This window comes from Rana temporaria, chromosome 5 (genome assembly GCF_905171775.1).
Source record: "Rana temporaria chromosome 5, aRanTem1.1, whole genome shotgun sequence".
Lineage (NCBI taxonomy): Eukaryota > Metazoa > Chordata > Amphibia > Anura > Ranidae > Rana > Rana temporaria.
Genome location: NC_053493.1, coordinates 411,563,089 through 411,581,470, shown reverse-complemented (window position 1 = coordinate 411,581,470; position 18,382 = coordinate 411,563,089). Strand labels below are relative to the sequence as shown.

The 18,382-nt window shown below is 46.7% G+C and overlaps 1 protein-coding gene across 1 annotated transcript in view; it reads left to right on the top strand.

Annotated features, from left to right (window-relative positions):
* The window catches only part of LOC120941350 (serine/threonine-protein phosphatase 6 regulatory ankyrin repeat subunit B-like), a 148,204-nt gene that overhangs the window by 74,686 nt on the left and 55,136 nt on the right, over positions 1-18,382 (top strand). The window contains exons 14-17 of the mRNA XM_040354688.1: positions 3,949-4,065; positions 5,111-5,209; positions 9,524-9,724; positions 13,171-13,269. Of these exons, the coding sequence (XP_040210622.1) occupies positions 3,949-4,065; positions 5,111-5,209; positions 9,524-9,724; positions 13,171-13,269 (516 nt within the window). The remainder of the gene's footprint in view (positions 1-3,948; positions 4,066-5,110; positions 5,210-9,523; positions 9,725-13,170; positions 13,270-18,382) is intronic.

Below are 18,382 nucleotides of genomic sequence, written 5' to 3'. Positions count from 1 at the left end.
CTGATTCCTTGTTAGTAAAAGACGATTTGCGCTTTTTTGTCTGTTACAGCGTGATGAATGTGCTTACTCCATTATGAACGGTAGTTTTACCAGAACGAGCGCTCCCGTCTCATATCTCGCTTCTGGGCATGCGCGGGTTTAAAACTTTGTTTTAGCCCACACACCATCATTTTTTACAACCCGAAAAACAACATTTTAGAAGCCGAGAAACGATGTGAAGCCCACACACGATCATTTTAAATGACGTTTTTAAAAACGTTTTTTTTTTCATGCCGAAAAACAAACGTGTGTATGCGGCATAGGAAATGTTGCCAACATTTTTGGCAAAGTAAAAAACTGTCATGCCGCGTACACACGATCATTTTTCGGCATGAAAAAAACTACGTTTTAAAAAATGTCATTTAAAATTATCGTGTGTGGGCTTCACATAATTTTTCGGGTTCTGAAAAACGTAAAAAAAAAAAATCCGAACATGCTGCATTTTTTTAACGACGTTTTAAATAATGTCGTTTTTCGGGTTGTAAAAAATGATCGTGTGTGGGCTAAAACGACGTTAAAAACCCGCACATGCTCAGAAGCAAGTTATGAGACGGGAGCGCTCCTTCTGGTAAAACTACCGTTCGTAATGGAGTAAGCACATGCATCACGCTGAAACAGACAGAAAAGCGCCAATCGTCTTAGAGCCTGAAAAACTTTGTTTTTTACAACCCGAAAAATGATCGTGTGTACGCGGCATTAGAAATGTTGCCAACATTTTTGGCAAAGCAAAATTTTTTAGTTACGTGCCTCTCTATCGTCGCTTACTTTATTTCCTTTGCTTTAAAATTATAATCTCAGTGGTCACATGATCTGGGGCAGTCCTTCCTACCCCCCAGGTATAAATACCGGGAAGGGGTTAAGCTGGTGAAAAATTATTGTAAATTGAATTCCTTACTCCAATGCAGGAAATGTTAGAGATTTTGACAAAAAAAATCTCAATTACGTTCCTCTCTATAATCTTTAATTATAATCACAGTGGGCACATGATCTGGGTCAGTCCTTTCTACCCCCATGTATAAATACCGGGAAGGGGTGGAGCTGGTGAAAATGTATTGAAAATTGACTTCCCTAATGACGAAATGTTAGAAATTTTGCCAAAACTTTTGTCTAGGCAAAAAACTGTCAATTTCTTTCCTCTCTATCATCTTACTTTATTACTTTTTTTTTTTGCTTTAAAACTTTAGTTATAAATACGGTGGTCACATGATCTGGAGCAGTCCTTCCTACCCCCCCCCCCCCCCGGGTATAAATACCGAGAGGGGGTTAAGCTGGTAAAAATGTATTAAAAATGTACTTCCCTACTCCAATGCATGAAATGTTAGAAATTTTGACAAATTTTTAGGCAAAGAAAAAAACTGTCAAACTTGTTCCCCTGTTTATTGATTATTTGCCTTGCTTTAAAACTTGAATTATTTTTCTGTCCTGCTTGTTGTGATGAGATTAAGTTGCTGTTATAAGCTGGAAGCTTATATTTATTGTCGGTGAGATTCGCCATGATAGGAAAATTTAAAATTTGCTGGATTTATTTATTCATTATGTTCTGTGATGCCGTCCAGGCGAATGGCTGCGGTCATATCATTGTTATCATCCACTCCCTCACCTGCCAGTTTTTCAAGTTTTCCTGCCGGAGATTTATGCCGGACATCTGGATTCAATGAAGGAATTTTCCTGAAGAAAAATGGATCTTTAACAACGTGTTTGAGTTATTTTATGAATCCGTGTCACTTTCTTTTTACGATGTGCCAAAACATTCAGACTGTAGTATATTGCAAGACAAAACTAGAATGCTGTGATAATAATGTTACCATTAGAGGCAAAGTTGTCAGCATGAGGAACTACAAGTATCATAATGTCCTGCTAGACTCACTTGATTAACCGCCTGCCGACCATATAACATATATATATATATATATATATATATATATATAATATATATATATATGTATATATATATGGGGACAAGGTGGCTCTACTCCGCAGGATCACATACCTAGTATGTGATCCTGCACTTCCGGGTCTGGGGCGCACAGGTCACTGCCAGCCTGCTCCCGCTGTGATTATACACAGCGGGAGCTGATCGGCAGGCATGGTATATTCGATATCCGCTGGCATCTGCGGATGTTTATGTAAACAAGGCAGATCACCATTCTGTCAGTACAGAAGGCATGGATCCTGTGTCTCTGCAAAGCAAAGATCCATGCCTTCCCGTAGTACAAGCACCGCCCCTCAGTCGAAAAGCACCACCTTATCTAGCTACCCGAAGGTGACTTCTGGGTGGGCGTGATGACTTCACTTGACTCCGACCTGATGCATTTCGTCACGGAAATGTGACTTTTTCAAAGAGTAAGAATAGAACACAACCTGGCTTTACACTTTAAAAAGGAACTTCAGTCCCCCAAATATTTTAGCCCCACCCCTCCTTGCCTGCACCTTTGCTTATCTCACATGTGCACAGATGGGCTGATGGCCTCTGTCAAGTTCCCTGTGCATGCGTGTCTAGGACTTAGATACCTGTGGCATTTGCTTGCATGCACAGACATCCCCCACATGGGTGCATTTGTGCTGCAGGCTTTTGCTGGGTTCTAAAGACCTGTGTTACATCTTTGCATTTGCAAAACCCTTTGGTGCGCTGCCTAAATAGGTCAGAAATATTTTTTTTATTTTCATTATTGAATTTTTATCCAATGGAAGAAGCAGGGTGGGATGGAAAGTATTTTTAGGGTGAAGGGCTGCTTTAAATCACCAGGCAGATAAAAACGGCTCAAAAAATGAATCTCTTTATACATTATAATATTATTAAATGTATTTTTTTTTTATGTGAGCAGTGTAAGTAGCTGAACTTGACTTGATATCAGCCTCTTGCAGTCCATGTACAGCAGAGCTGAGACTGGGAGGGAGAGAAGCAGCAGAAGGAGCCTGTTGTGTTGCAGTGCTCATTAGCTAAGTGTCAGGTCACCTGAGGCCAGGTGACAGATGCATACCGTTGGGGTCAGGAGTGCACCGCTATGGAAGTGGACCCTATGGCTGACTGCTGCGGATGAAACTTTGGGTGGTTCAGAAAAGTAGGTCCACTGGAGCACCAACACGGATCTCACTGGGAGCTAGAGCATACGATTCCCCAGGGCACAGAGTCTAAGATCCAGCAGGTGTTCACCAGAGCTTCTAGTGGTGAAGATGGACTGCGCTGCAACTGGCTCCAGGTCGCGGCCCCTGGGGTCTCCCAGCTCACGGTAGGCTACAGGAGAATAGAGAGGAAGCAGCAGCCCAGGACAACAAGGGATAGTCAGGAGATAAGTCAACGGTTGGGGCAACTAGCAGACAAGGATAAACAGAGAACATGCCAAAGGTCAGGGTAACAAGCAGGCAGGGATAGTCAAAAAACAAGCCAAGATCGGTAACAGAAACAGGTGTAGAGCACACGGCAAGCAGGAGACAGGAAACCAAACACACAATATTGCTCGGGGCAAGGCAGGCTTGGACAGCACAGTGGTAAATAGTGTATCCTGTAGAGGCTAGGGTGGGGCCATGCTTAGGGAAGAATACTTAACCATGCAGATGTGATAGTGCAGCCCAAGGCTCACACACAGACCAGGTAAGCAGACAGGCAGGCTATGAAGGTATTACTGGCGATTCATGACACTAACAAGTGGCATGCCGATAGGAGGGGAGAGCAGAAAGACCTGCTCATCAGTTGCATTGCCCCTTCATCAGTTTGTTGACAGTTTCGCCTTTCTTTCACATTTGTAGTTCTCTATTGGTTGAAATGTGGCAGTATCTGTCCATGCAGATAGAGAGAGAACATAAATGTGGTATTATATTGTCCCGAGTGAGAGTAAGTAAGTAGCAAACTAAAATGTATGTACAAATGTTCTAAATACTAAATACACATTATGCTTTCTGATAAACAAGGCCGGCGAGACTCCGCTGCATTATTGCGCCAGGACGGGGAACACAGAAGTGCTATTGGAGATGATTACCCATATAGGAGGCAGCTGCATTCAACAGACCATGAACAAACAGGCCAAGGTGAGAACGTAACATAAGGCATACAGGAAGGTCCCTCATATTATAGGACAGTCCCTATTGGGGAAAGCAGTCTCAGACTGAAATTGTTACGCGCTTGGCTGTCATTCTAATGTGCTGGCCTATATACACTCTGAGCAATTAAGCTGCAAAAATAATTCATAAAAGGCTTCTGTTGACTTGGTACAGCACTAAAGATGTGAGTGTGATATCATTTAATCATAGTAATAATTATTATAATTTTAAAGCTGAACTCCAGGCATGTACTGGCAAGAGGAGATGTACTGGTAGGAGGAGAGAGTAGAGTGACCGAGAGATAAGCTTATCGTTGTACTGCTTCACGTTTCACTTTCCAGTCACAGGCTGTTGTAGGTTGCCCCCATGTGTTGTAGGTTATCCTCCTTGTGTTGTACATTGTCCCCATGTGTTGTAGATTATACTCCTTGTGTTGTACATTGTCCCCATGTGTTGTATATCGTCCCTGTGTTTTGCAGGTTGTCTCCTTGTGTTGTACATTGTCCCCATGCCATGTGTTGAAGGGTTGCCCTTATGTGTTATAGATTGTCCCTGTGTGTTGTAGGTTGTTGTCTCCTTGTGTTGTACATTGTCCCCATGTCATGTGTTGTAGATTGTCCCCTTGTGTTATACATTGTCCCCATTTCATGTGTTTAGGTTGCCCTTATGTGTTGTAGATTGTACCTGTGTGTTGTAGGTTGTCCCCTCGTGTTGTACATCGTCCCCATGTCATGTATTGTACATTGTCTCCATTTGTTGTAAGTTGTCACCTTGTGTTGTACATTGTCCCCCATGTGTTATAGGTTGTCCTTATTTGTTGTTGATCGTCCCTGTGTGTTATAGGTTGTCCCCTTGTGATGTACATTGTCCCCATGTCACGTGTTTTAGGTTGTCCATGTGTTGTAGGTTGTCCCTTTGTGTTGTACATTGTCCCCATGTGTTGTAGGTTGTCCTTATGTGTTGAAGATTGTCCTCATGTGTTGTAGATTATCCCCATATATTGTCCCTTGATGTGACACTTGTTCTATTCCAGAACGGCTGGTCTCCATTACTGGTGGCAGCAGAGAGCGGTCACACTGGAGTGGTGAAGATCCTGATCCAGAATCATGCCAGGGTGGATGTGTTTGATGAGGTAAGATGTCATTGACAAGATGGGCTGGTGTATAGGATGATGGCAAAAAAACTGTCTCTTGGTTTGAAGAATAGATCTGGGCAAGACCAGGAGAAAGGGATGGGCAGAGGAAGTGGGCACCATGGGTGCTTCAGCGGGAAAGAGGTTCCAAAGTATACTGCTGAAGTAGCTCACCGCTAATGGAGGGAACCCTTCGGCCATTCAGCCTTGGGTGCTCAAGGACCTTATTTCTGTTTGCAGTCTTTGACCACCTCCTGAAGTATTTCCCCAGTCTACGACCATCTATCTCGTAACATGTCTTCAACCTCTGACCATCTAGTCAAGTATGTCCCCAGTCTCTGACCATCTATCTCGTAACATGTCTTCAACCTCTGACCATCTCCTGTAGTATGTCATGCACCAATTACACTTCAACTGAAAATGGGAGAGATAGAAAATAGGTTTCTATCGACGCATGCGGGGGATCCCTTCGGACGGATTGATCCGGTGAGTCTGTACAGACCAGCGGATCAATCCGTTGGGATGGATTCAAGCGGATAGATTTGAAAGCATGTCTTCAAATTTATATCCGCTTGAAATCCATCCCAGGGGATAAAAATCCGCGGAAACAGATCCCCTGGATTGTACACACCATAGAATCTATCCGCTGAAACCGATCCGCTGAGATTTTTCAGCGGATGGATTCTATGGTGTGTACGGGGCCTAAGAGTTTTTATGGTGACCTCTGATAATCTTGAGACAATGGTTTCTGTGGTATATCTGAAATTAGCCATAGTCGCAGGAAACGTGGGAAGGAATGATATTGATCGGGGGGGGGGGGGGAATTTGATGGATTAATGGGAGGAAGATTTCCAAGTGGTCGTCCACTCACTAAACCTTCCCTAAACCTTCCCTCCCCGCTGATCCAGAGGAAGGCAAAAGAACCCTGGCCGTACAGTGCCAATCTACAGCAATAGGGAAAAAAATTCCTTCCTGATCCCTCAAGGGCGATCGAGCAAAGCCTGAATCAAGTGATGAGAGGTGGGCGTCCCTAGAATTAAAGCTGATGAGCTAAGAGGAGGGGGGGGGGTTTGGGTACACGCACCCCTGAGTTTGCGGGTGGGGGCGAGAAAAACTCCAGTAGTAGGGCTGAGGAGGGTGGATAAGGTGATTAGCAAGGGGTCAGTGTTGATTAGGGTGTAGCAAGATGGCCACCGACCGGGAGCTAGGCCCAAGCCGGTGGCTAAAGTTCTGGGGGGGGGGTAAGATGAGGAGGTAGAATCCTATTGGGTCACCGGGGAGATAGTGGGGGTCTGTGGGGAGGATTGGTGGATTGGATGAAGCCGGGGACTTTCCTAGATGCGACCGCCGCGGGGCGGTGGTGGGGGGAGGCATGGGGGGTTGCGGTTTGCGGGGCCGGTGGTTGCGGAGAGTGGTTGGCGGGGAGAGGCAATTTATCTGGCTGTTTGTCCGCACACAGCCGCGGCTTATCCTGACAAGGACGGCCGCGGAGTGTCCCAAAGACAGGGGTTGAGATGGGAAGGGAGTCAGGCCTTACCTGTGAGGTTGCTAGCCGGAAGGGCTATGGGAGAACTTGGCGGTGGTGAAAGAGGCAAGCCAACGGGGACGGGAGTGCTCGTGCCAGCTGTCCTGAGGTGATATGTCCGGATGCTGCCGCAGCGGGCTGGGAGGACCCTGCCTAGCTGTTCTATCCCTGCCTGGGAGAGCCGACTTGTGTTGGAGCGTCCAGCTCTCACTACCCTAAGGTGAGCAGACTCGCGTGAGAGCGTCCTACTACACCGCTAGGCTGGGAGAGACTGGGGCGAAGATCTGTTTCCGGTCTGACCAGTATGAAAAGAGAGGAAATGAGAGGGGTAATTGAACAGGAATCCCGATCGGCGCTGAGCCAAATTAAGAAAGAAAGATATCAATGGGGAAATAAGGCGGGGAAATACCTGGCGAAACTTTAAAAAAAGAAAAAAACAGTTAATTACATAGAGAGAATACAGACAAGTACTGGAGAAATTAGATACAAAACATAAGATATTGCTAAAAAAAATCAAGCATTCTATATAAACGACACTATAGAAAAGGTAAAACAAGAGAGGAGAAAATAAAAACGTATCTGAAGGAGATCGATTTAAATAAAATAAAATCCCAGAAGATAAACTTAAAAATCTTGAAACCCCTATAACAGAAGAAGAATTATCAAAAATTATCAAATGGGAAAAGTCCCGGCCCAGACAGTATGACAACACTGTACTATAAAAAAAAAATCAGATATTCTAATTCCGAAACTGTGCTCCTATTTTAATGGGATTGGAGAGAATTGGGAGATGAGGAAAGAGGCTCTAGAAGCTACAATAACTATAATCCCTAAAGAATGTAAAGACAATACATTATGCTCTAGTTACAGACCAATCTCTCTCCTTAATATCGATATAAAGCTATTTTCAAAAGTGCTCGCCAATAGGATGAAAAAAATAATGAAGGATGTGGTCCATCCGGACCAAGTGGGATTTATCCCAGGAAGGGAAGGAAAGGATAACGGAATAAGAACCCCTTTGGCTATACAGAAAATCAGAGAAAGCGGAGCCCCAGTTCTACTCCTGTCAATTGACGCGGAAAAAGCCTTTGACAGAGTAGACTGGGGCTTTATGCAGAATACACTGGAGGCTATAGATTTGGGGCCCAGAATGAAATGCTGGATAAAATCACTATATAATAAACCAACAGCGAGAATTAAAGTAAATGGGACCGTTTAAAAATAAAAATAAATAAAATCAAGTACCCTAGACGGCGGAAAAACAGAGGTAACGTGCCACCCAAAACAAACCAACAGCTCCTTCGGGGATAAGTGCTACACAAATAAAGAGGGAGTATCTACCTAGTGGGGACACAGACAGCAATGAAAACCTCAATTATGTAAGAAGTAGTAAGGGTGAGCAATGGTTGGAGAGTCAAAATTGTATTTTATTGGTAAAATAAGAAAACCAACACGTTTTAAAGGGTTCAGACTGAGTATTTTGTAATCTCAATATGGTGGACCTGATTGGGTTGTAGTAACAGTTGTATTTATATAGTAAGATCCTTCCACCCATAGTTGGTGCAACATGGAGTTCCACGCTTGTCTGAACCCTCAAAATACATTGGCTTTCTAAAGCCTCGTACACACAATCGGATTATCTGACGGGAATTGTCAGGCTGTTGTCTGAAAATCTGACCGTTTGTAAGCTCCATCGGACAGTTGTTGCCGGATTTTCCACGGACAAATGTTGGATAGCATGCTTTAAAATTATCTGCCAACAAATGTGGATTATCCGATCGTGGGTACACAAGTCCGTCAGACAAAAATCCAAAGTACAAGCACACATGCTCAGAAGCAATGCTCACCATAACACAACATTAGCAGAAGTTGCCCAAAGGGTGGCGCTAAAGAGCTGAAAAACGCGTTTGTTGGCCGACAATTCTTTGCCGTTTGTATGCAATACAAGTTCCTGGCCAAAGCCCTTTGGACAAAAGTCCTACGCTTTGTCCGCCGAAAAACCAATCGTGTGTATGAAGCTTTATTCTACTGATTATTCAATGAAATACCATTTGGAACTCTAACTATTGGTGTGGGTTATTTAAATCTTCTTAAATAGCTGAATTTTTTCAAGCCCTCCATACTTTGGTGGTGCTCTGGTATATGTGAGCAGCCTTACTGACGCATGTCAGTTCACAACACTGGATATTACCAATAGGAGATCTAGCTCCTCCTATGCATGGACCTAGGAATAAAAACCTGACGGGGGTTCTAGCCCCTATACATGCCACCAGTGCCGATCCTGACCTCCCTGGGGCCCTAAGCAAAATGACATGGCACATTAAAAATGAGAAGCGGGGGGCGCTGACGACAGTGACATGTCACATTAAAGAAAGTTGAGAAGCGGGGGGAGGGGGTGTTCTGCTGTCGGAAATGACATCTTACATTAAATTGAGAAGCGGGGGGTGCTGACTTCTTACCTCTCCCATGCAGCCAGCGAGTTGAGAAGCGGGGTGAGGGGGTGAAAATGACTTCTCACCAGGAGGGGCCTCTAGTAATTTGGGGGGCCCTTCGCAGCTTTGCGGGCCCTAAGCGCCTTGCATAGTGAGCCTATAGGGCGGATCGGCCCTGCATGCCACCCATAAACCAATAGAAAGAGTGCTGGCGAACAGGGGATACACTCTTCTACACTCTATCCAAAACCAAAAGAAAGCGTTTTGGCTGACAGGGGTTCAAATGTTTCTTTACTCTATCCAAAACTGACTGTACATACACTTACACCAGATAATGAAATGCTTCATCCTCTGCAGCACGGCAAAGCAGCCCTACACCTCGCTTGTGAGAACGGCCACGACAAGATGGCGGATATCCTGCTGCGGCACAAGGCTTTCGTGAATGCCAAAACCAAACTGGGCCTGACACCTCTTCACTTGTGCGCTGAAAACGGCTGCAATCACCTTGTTAAACTGCTGGTGGAAAATTACCTTGCCAGTATTGACGCCATGTCCTTGGTAAGCAACATACCTTGCAAGCTATAAAATATGAATCCCTCAACAGAAACAATTCAGAATTCATCAATTGGGCCGTTACTAGAAGGCTGGAACTTTAATTTAGTTGTTGGTAACCCCACGACAGGGAGGATTAGGGTCCATGTGATGGACTCCAGTTGGGTATTTCTGCCAAGAAGCTGCTCCCAAGTCCTGGAACATGACACCAATGGATCTGGCTATAGTAACCCCAAGAGCCAGGCAACACAGTTTTGGGGTACACCAGAAATAGAACTGTTTATTACAACAAGATTACAGACTTATATACACCTGATAAAGACATCCCCCCTCCTGATCATATTATGCTAAAAATACAACTGTAACCAGAAACATAAATTAACATGAGCTAATTAACTATTTAACCAGCCTAGGTGACTCAGAGGTTTGACCCTTCAGGTCGGACTTGTCGTCTTCTAGCTCAGAAGACACAATCCACATTATGATAAGTATAGACACAGACCACGTAGACAATAGCTGAGTTAATTCGCACAATAAACAATGGGTGGAAGACCCTTAGTAGGTTCGCTAGACAAACTTGCAATACACACATTATAGCAGACAACCCCAGACAGGTGGCTTGCTGATGACATCAGCATCTGCTAAGGCCCCGTACACACGACCGGATCGATCCGCTGGGATTGATCCGCGGATCAGTTCCTGCAGATAGATCCGGTCGTGTGTACGGCCTAGCGGACATTTTCAGGCGGATAAAAATCCAGCCGACGGATTTTCAGCGGATAAAAATTTCTTAGCATGCTAAGAAATCTATCCGCTGGAATCCTGTCCGCCGGACTTATCCGGTTGTCTGTACAGACTCAACGGATAAGTCCGTCCGATCCCATCCCTCGCATGCGTCGTATTGATTCGACGCATGGGTGGAAGTATTTACCTTCCACGTCACCGCGGATGTATTCCGCGGGGATTTTAATCTGATGGTGTGTACAGCCATCAGATCAAAATCCGCCAGAGGATTTATCCGCTGGAAACGGTCCGTCGGACCGTTTCCAGCGGAAATCCTCTCGTCTGTACGAGGCCTAAGAGTCCCAACAGTATAATGCAGTCACTATTTTTAATATGCCAGTTAGGCCCTATATAGAGATCCCAGAGTCTGTGTGACTTGGGGAGGCATGGACTTGAATCCAAAGTAACATTACTTGAAGGGTTCCCAGGCATGCACCTCACAAAGTTCCCTTAAAATCCAGGGCACATAATCAGTAGGCAAGAGGCTAGCATTCAGTCCCCTCCAAAAGCCTCTGTCCCGGGTGAGTCTATCACAGTCCATTCACACTTGTGTGACTTCTTAGGTCGACTTTGAACATTAAAGTTGCATTGCAAGTGGCAGCCCATTCTTTTCAATGGCACCCATTCAAATTGGTGTGACTTAAAGTGGTTGGAAACCCTTTACACCCACTTTAGCCTACAGGTAAGCCTAGATTAAGGCTTACCTTTAGGTGCTTGAAATATCTCCCAGACCTGCACGGCATGCTGTGCCGTTTCTATCTCGGGTCATGCCGTTAAAGGCGGCTCCCGTACGCATGCGTGGGAGTGACGTCACACAATGTCACGCGACTTCGGGCAGTCACAGTGCCGGAGTTCGTGGCTTCGGAAGAAGGGTGAAGAATGGCCGCTTGCTACTATCGAGGAAGGCGGGGACATTGCGGGCTTCTCCTGAAGGTGTCACATAATGGGCTACTATGCGATGCATAGTATGCCCATTATGCTTTACCTTTACAGGGAAACCAAGAGGAAGTAACACCCATCAGGGTTTACTTCCTCTTTAAAGTGTGCAGTGACTTTGAAAAGGTGCAACTTTTGATGCGACTTTTGTCCTGAGAATCTAAAGTTGGCTTACAGTCGAACCAAAAGTCGCGCTCCAAAGTCACACTGGAAATCGTGGGACTTTGGAGACACACTAATGTGAATGGAGCCTTACGCCGTCTGCTCTCGAAAATGAGTAAATTGTCTCATCTTTGTCCCTGGGCCCCTGTTGTTTAACTGATAGGGACCAGAGACTTTTTATTGAATTGCTGAAAGCCATGACACATGGGATTATTGTGCATGCACCCAAAGGCATACTTCCCAACCGTCCCGGATTCCGCGGGATCCTCCCGCAATTCCAAGTGTGTCCCGGGGTCCCGGAACACAGACTAGAGTCCCGGAAAACAGGGCCCCGGGGGCAACATTTAGGGGGGCGACATTCCGTGCCTCCATGTTTGGTTTCCCCCGCCATGTTTGGTGTCCGGTGCCCTGTGATTGGGCGTATGGGGGTCATGTGCGGCGTGGGGCTGGTGGCCTGTCTGCGATAGTCTAGAAGTCCCGCCTCCGCACATGACCGATATACACCCAATCACAGTGCGACGGGAAATACGGACCATGGTGGCGGGAGACAATGACAGTGTGAGCCGCCAGAGCTGCGGTATTCCCCTCTGCGGCAGAGAGGGGCAGGGCGACTTGGCTCTAAGAGATGCGAGCATGGATGGAGGTGCAGTCATACACCATGGAGCGGGCTGCAGGTGGATGGCGCAGGCGGGGAGTCGGGACAGAGGTATTTGCTCAGGTAGGAGACAACAGCACCCCCCGCTCAACAACTTTGATCCCCGGCACCCCCCCCCCCCCCCCCGCTCAACAAGATGTCCCGCATTGGATTTTTTAAATGTTGGGAGGTATGCCAGGTATAAAAAGAGTCTTGTCTCTGCCCCTGGACCCCTTGCTTAGCTGATGGGGCCCCCGGGTCCTGCACTGAAGGGCTGGTTGTACCCTCCTATCCGTGGCCCTGTTCATCAATAAATGGACAGTAGTGGTTGAGATTACTGGATTTCAGTTGTGGGTGGAAGCTGATGGGCTGAGTCAGGCTACCCATCCACCAGAAGAAACCTGAAAGGTGTCTTCAGTTAAAAGTGAGTAATAACATGAAAGCCTTGAATTCTGCTGCCCATAGGCACCATTATTTTGGGACCTGCCAGATGCTAGTTCAGTGGTGGAAATAGAACTCCAGCAGCTTCAGATCTTTGAGCCTGAAAAATGTGTACAGACCAGGACCTCTTGCCTTCTCTGTCTGCATGCTTGTTCCAGGTCAGCGACTGAAGCCAGAGACAGTCGGGCACTTAGCATTTCAGAAATGGCGGTCTCATATTTCTCCGCACTGGTTTCTTTTTTAATATTAAGATGTTCAGGCAGATTAGACAACTAGTAAGAGGCTTCGGCCGGGTACAGCCGTGTCAGCGCTAAGTAGAGGATAAAGTGGTTTACACATTTTTATCTGTCTGTATACACAAGACAAATACAGAGGCAAATTATAAATGTGAACGCCATAACACAGCCAAGCTGTAACTGTGCCCGAGAATGATTATATGATAAACTGCCAACGCGTTTTAATCTTCGCCGCCCGCTGTCTCTGATTCCTTCTGCAGACCAAGAGAACGCCTCTCCACCTCGCCGCCGGGAACGGTCAGCTGGACGTCTGTAACAGCTTGCTGAACATGAAGGCGGACGTCAACGCTACCGACATAGTAAGGTCACTTAGAAGCGCTGAGCTACAAAAATGCAAAACGCCAGGCCCAACCTGGGACTTCATCAACTCGGGCACCTGCCAGAATAGCCGATGTGCATGAAAATCGCAAGACGAAGTACACACCAATAGAAAGAGTGCCAGACCCAATGCTAAAAGAGTCCAAGTCTCAGTAAATTGGAATAAAATCTCCACAATAAAATATAAATAAATTTAAAATGACCCCCATGAGTTTTATGCATTGATGTACTAAAATGCACAGCATATGAGCACATTATGGCTGACTTCAGAGGAAGCTCTTTAATTAGGCAAATTAGACAGTCACCTAAGGCCTCACACTCACAGGGGCCTCGTGGCCACCTAACTTACCCAATGCATTACCCCAGTTTTGAGGGACAGGGGACCTTAACACTGATGTGCTCAGGCAGCGTTAAGAGCCCTGACTCAGGAGCAGGGCTGCCAGCATCCCTAACAACCAGTAAATATCGGTGACACCACCCCTTGAGATGTCAATTACCCAGCATGCCCTCAGTCAATGACATCATAGGTGGCCCCTGCCCCTTAGTTATTAAAGCGGTAGTTCACCCTCCTTCACCCCATTATTCCATTACTTTCGGCATCGTAGCGCGAGCTACGGTATGCCGGTCTTAAATTTTTAATCCCCGTACTCACTGTGCTATTGTTGATTGAAGAATCCGACTCCCGCGGGGAATGGGCGTGCCTATGGAGAGGGAGGATGATTGACGGCCGGCTCTGGCACGTCACGCTCCCCGAAGACAGCCGGAGTAGGTCTCGGCTATTCACAGCGCCTGCGCACAGGCTATGCGCAGGCGCCGTGAATAGCCAAGCCTATTTCGGCTATTTCCGGAGAAGCGTGACGTGCCAGGGCCGGCCGTCAATCATCTTCTCTCACCATAGGAACGCCCATTCCCCGGATTCTTCAATCAACGATAGCACAGTGAGTACGGGGATTAAAAATTTAGGACCGGCATACCGTAGCTCGCGCTACGATGCCGAAAGTAATGGAATAATAAAAAAAAACATTTTTTTTTTTTTTAACAGGGTGAACCCCCGCTTTAAGGAGCAGGATCTGGGGGGCCACCTTTTTAAAGGTAGCTTCCGATTTCTGATAAGCCCCCTGCCCGCAGACCCCCACAACCACCGGCCAAGTTTGTGGGGAAGAGGCTCTTGTCCTTGAATTATTTTTCCCATCATGGGTGTCCTTGAATTATTTTTCCCATTATGTCAAGTTTTGCCTAAGGCCTCACAAAGCCTAGAGCCGCCTCTGGCTGACTTACCTGGCAAACAATTCCCTCCAGCGCCTCTCTGTCAGCACTTCTGTCGGTCAAGGGCGCTTCCATTTCTTCCAGTCTTGCTTTTGGGTTTGGACTCTTTGGCCATTCGACTGGCCAGGCCATGATGACGCCACTTCTGTGTGAGTCACATAGTCACAGCACAGGGCCGCACTATATATGTAGAAGCTCAGTGTACACAGATGCTGACAGGCTGGGAGAGGGGTTTATAGGCCAATAGGGTCTCTTGTAGAAAAAAAATGATGCGCTAAACAAAAATCTCATATTGGGTTATTATTATTATTATCATTATAATAAAGGATTTAAATAGCGCCAACAGTTTGCGCAGCGCTTCTATTAAATCCAACTGTAGAAAACTTAAATCCGTGATATAAGTAGTGGAATCCAAAAAAGAAAACCTCCACCTCGTGAGTGCACCGCCACCGCAGGCAATATAGATTCTTACCAGAGAGCCTGGACCCTTTATTATGAAGGGTCAAACAGGCTTGATGTAACACACACAGTCCAAGTGCGACGAAAGGACTTGTATTGTAATTATGTAAGACAGTTCACAATAAACCAAGTGGGAAGGCAGCCCCAACTGGGAACATGCATAAGTCCAACAGCCGACTGAGAGAGCCTGTTAGGAGGGGTAGAATTTAGCTTGGCCATCTCTTGCGATCTCCAGAGAAGTTGCAAGGCTTATGCTTTCCATTCCTGGTCAGGAACCTTTCCCTACCGCTAGTTCTGTGCCTACCAAACTAGGTTCCTGTCCCTATTCTACCCACTTACAAAATGCACACCAAGCCTTGGAGCCAGTGTCTTAAATAGGCTCTGCCTGACCCAAGATGGCTGCTAGGGTCATAGGGGTGGCAGCATTCAAAAGGGATGGCTTCCCAGTGACGCAGGAAACCATAGAGGAACCATGTTTCTCTTGACTTCCTCTCCAACTGCAATGCCACTGCGAAAGAGTGCCACCTACAGTAAAGAAAGTAGACTGCATTCTGAAAATTTAGGGCACTGAAGTTTGTCGCTGTTTCTTCATTTTATTCTCAAGGCTGTTAGGCCGGGTTCACACTAGTGCGACACGACACTCTTCCTACTTTGGATCCGACTTTGCCCTGCGACTTGAAGTCCATACCAGACCCTTATCTGAGCACGTAGCCCGGCCGGTCAGGAAAGGAGTTGGGGAAGAGCGCCCCCTCCTGAACAGTACCAGGCCGCATGCCCTCAAATTTGGGGGGGTCGATGCTTTGGTAAGGGGGCCCCCAGATCCCGGCCCCTCACCCTATATGAATGCGTATGGGGCACATTGTACCCCTACCCATTCACCTGAAGGAAAAGTGTCAAGAAAAAAAACACTACACAGGTTTTTAAAGTCATTTATTAGACAGCTCTGGGGGTCTTCTTCCGACTTCGGGGGTCTTCTTCCGGCTTCGGGGGTCTTCTTCCAAATTCAGGGGTCTCTTCTGAATTTCCAGCCTCTTCTCCCGCTCTCTGGTTCTTCTCCTGCTCTCCGGTGCCTTCTCTGCGCTCTCTGGTTCTTCTCCTGCTCTCCGGTTCTTTGTGCCTTCTCCCGGGCTCCTCCGCTATCTTCTTCCAGTTCTTTTACTAGCGGCGGCCCGGTCTTCCCCGTCGTCTTCTTACCTCTTCTCCTGTCCCGATGTTGACACAACGCTCTCTCCCTCTGTTATGCTGTGTGCGCGGTGAGCAACGATCTATAAAGGCGTGAGGCGTGGTCACCGGGTGATGTCACCCGGTGACCCTGCCTCTCATGACGTCACAGTTCCATCATGCCCCAGGATTGTGACGTCATACGGGGCGGGGTCACCGGGTGACATCGCTCGCTCGTCCCCACCCCCTGTCCTGTTCGGCCGGGGTGCCTGCTCGGATAAGGGTCAGGTATGGATTTTAGGGGGGAACCCCATGCTGTTTTTTCGGCTTAGGGATTCCCTTTTAAATGTATACCAGACCCTTATCCGAGCATGGCCTGGTATGCTCTTGGAAGGGGAACCCATGCCGTTTTTTTTATTTAAAATTTGGCGTGGAGTTCCCCCTCAAGATCAGCAGAGCACAAGTCACATGCCAAAGTCGGAGCATGAAAGACAGCGTTCCGACTTCAATGATATTCAATGGGCTGAAGTAGGATCAAAGTCGGACCAAAGAAATACAGGGAGCATTTTCAAAGTCGGACCGACTTGTGTCGGACCAGTTAAGACGACTCCCATAGGGAAACATTGTTTTTCACACGTCATGCGACATGAACTGCCAATGTCGGAGCGTTTGTCGCATCAGTGTGAACCCGGCCTAAAACGGGTTTTAAACAATCATGTCCCTGGCAGTAATAGCCTTACGTTTCCCTGACTTGACTGATGGGAAATACAAAGTGTTACAGATATAAGTGGAAATGTAATAGAAGGTTTCTGTCAAATTTCCTATGCTGTCTTCAGCATTGGAAGCCAGAGGAAACCAGATCTCCATAATCAGCAGTACTGAGCCCTTCCCTTCTCCATTCAAATCTAGATGTGCCTGTAGATACACTTTAATGGGCATTTGTCTTTTCTTAGCCGTGTAGGAAGTATGTGAAGAATGCGGATTCCTCTCTGGTGATTGTAAGTCTTCAGAGAGCCCAGATGTATACAGTAACACGTGTGTGCGCAGCGTTTGTTGTTCTCAGTGACGCACGTCGCCTGCATAATATGTGCCGGGTGACCTCAGAACCAACACCTCTCATGTAAGTGTCATCTCAGACATGAAAGTACCACCGGCCTGACACGCTAAGTATCCCTTCCTGTATTGTTGGCCCTGCAGGAGATCAGACGTCTGCAGAGGACTTCCCTTTGTGCTGCTCCCTTTCCTCCCTCCGATTGTTCCGAGCCGCCAATTCTCAAATTGTGGCCTTGATGTTTACCCGAAAAATGCAGAGAGAATTTCCTCCATCGTTCTTCTCACTATAGTAGGCTATTGCCACTTTGAGGACTCTTTACTCCTTAAAGCGGGAGTTCACCCGGAAAAAAAATGGTAACATTAGATTGATGCTCATTTTGTCAAGGGGAATCGGGTGTTTTTTTTTAAATCAAAGCAGTACTTACCGTTTTAGAGATAGATCTTCTCCGCCGCTTCCGGGTATGGTCTTCGGGACTGGGCGTTCTTATTTGATTGACAGGCTTCCGACAGGCTTCCGACGGTCGCATACATCGCGTCACGAGTAGCCGAAAGAAGCCGAACGTCGGTGCGGCTCTATACGGCGCCTGCGCACCAACGTTCGGCTACTTTCGGAAAATCGTGACGTGATGTATGCGACCATCGGAAGACTGTCAATCAAATAGGAACGCCCATACCCGGAAGCGGCGGAGAAGATCTATCTCTAAAATGGTAAGCACTGCTTCGATTTAAAAAAAACACCCGATTCCCCTAGACAAAATGAGCCTAAGTTTTTGGGTGAACCTCCACTTTAACAGGGATATATAGGTACCGTATATACTTGAGTATAAGCTGAGTTTTTCAGCACATTTTTTTGTGCTGAAAATGCCCAGAGTCACCTTTTTGCATCTGATTTTCCGGGCTTTGGGGACTCAGTACCGGCCGGCCGTAGGTCTCCTGGACCCTAAACTAGCACACATGTAGCTCCACTCCTCCTCTACAAGTGTGCAAAGTTTGTTGTCTGGGGGACCTACGGCCAGGGAGCACTGATTTTTCAAAGCCGTGCACCCCTTCTATAGACTCCCATGTTAAACGGTCATTTCTCTGGTGAATTTGGGGACCTGGTACCGGCCGATCATAGGTCCCCTGGACCCGGAACTTGGCACACATATGTAGCCC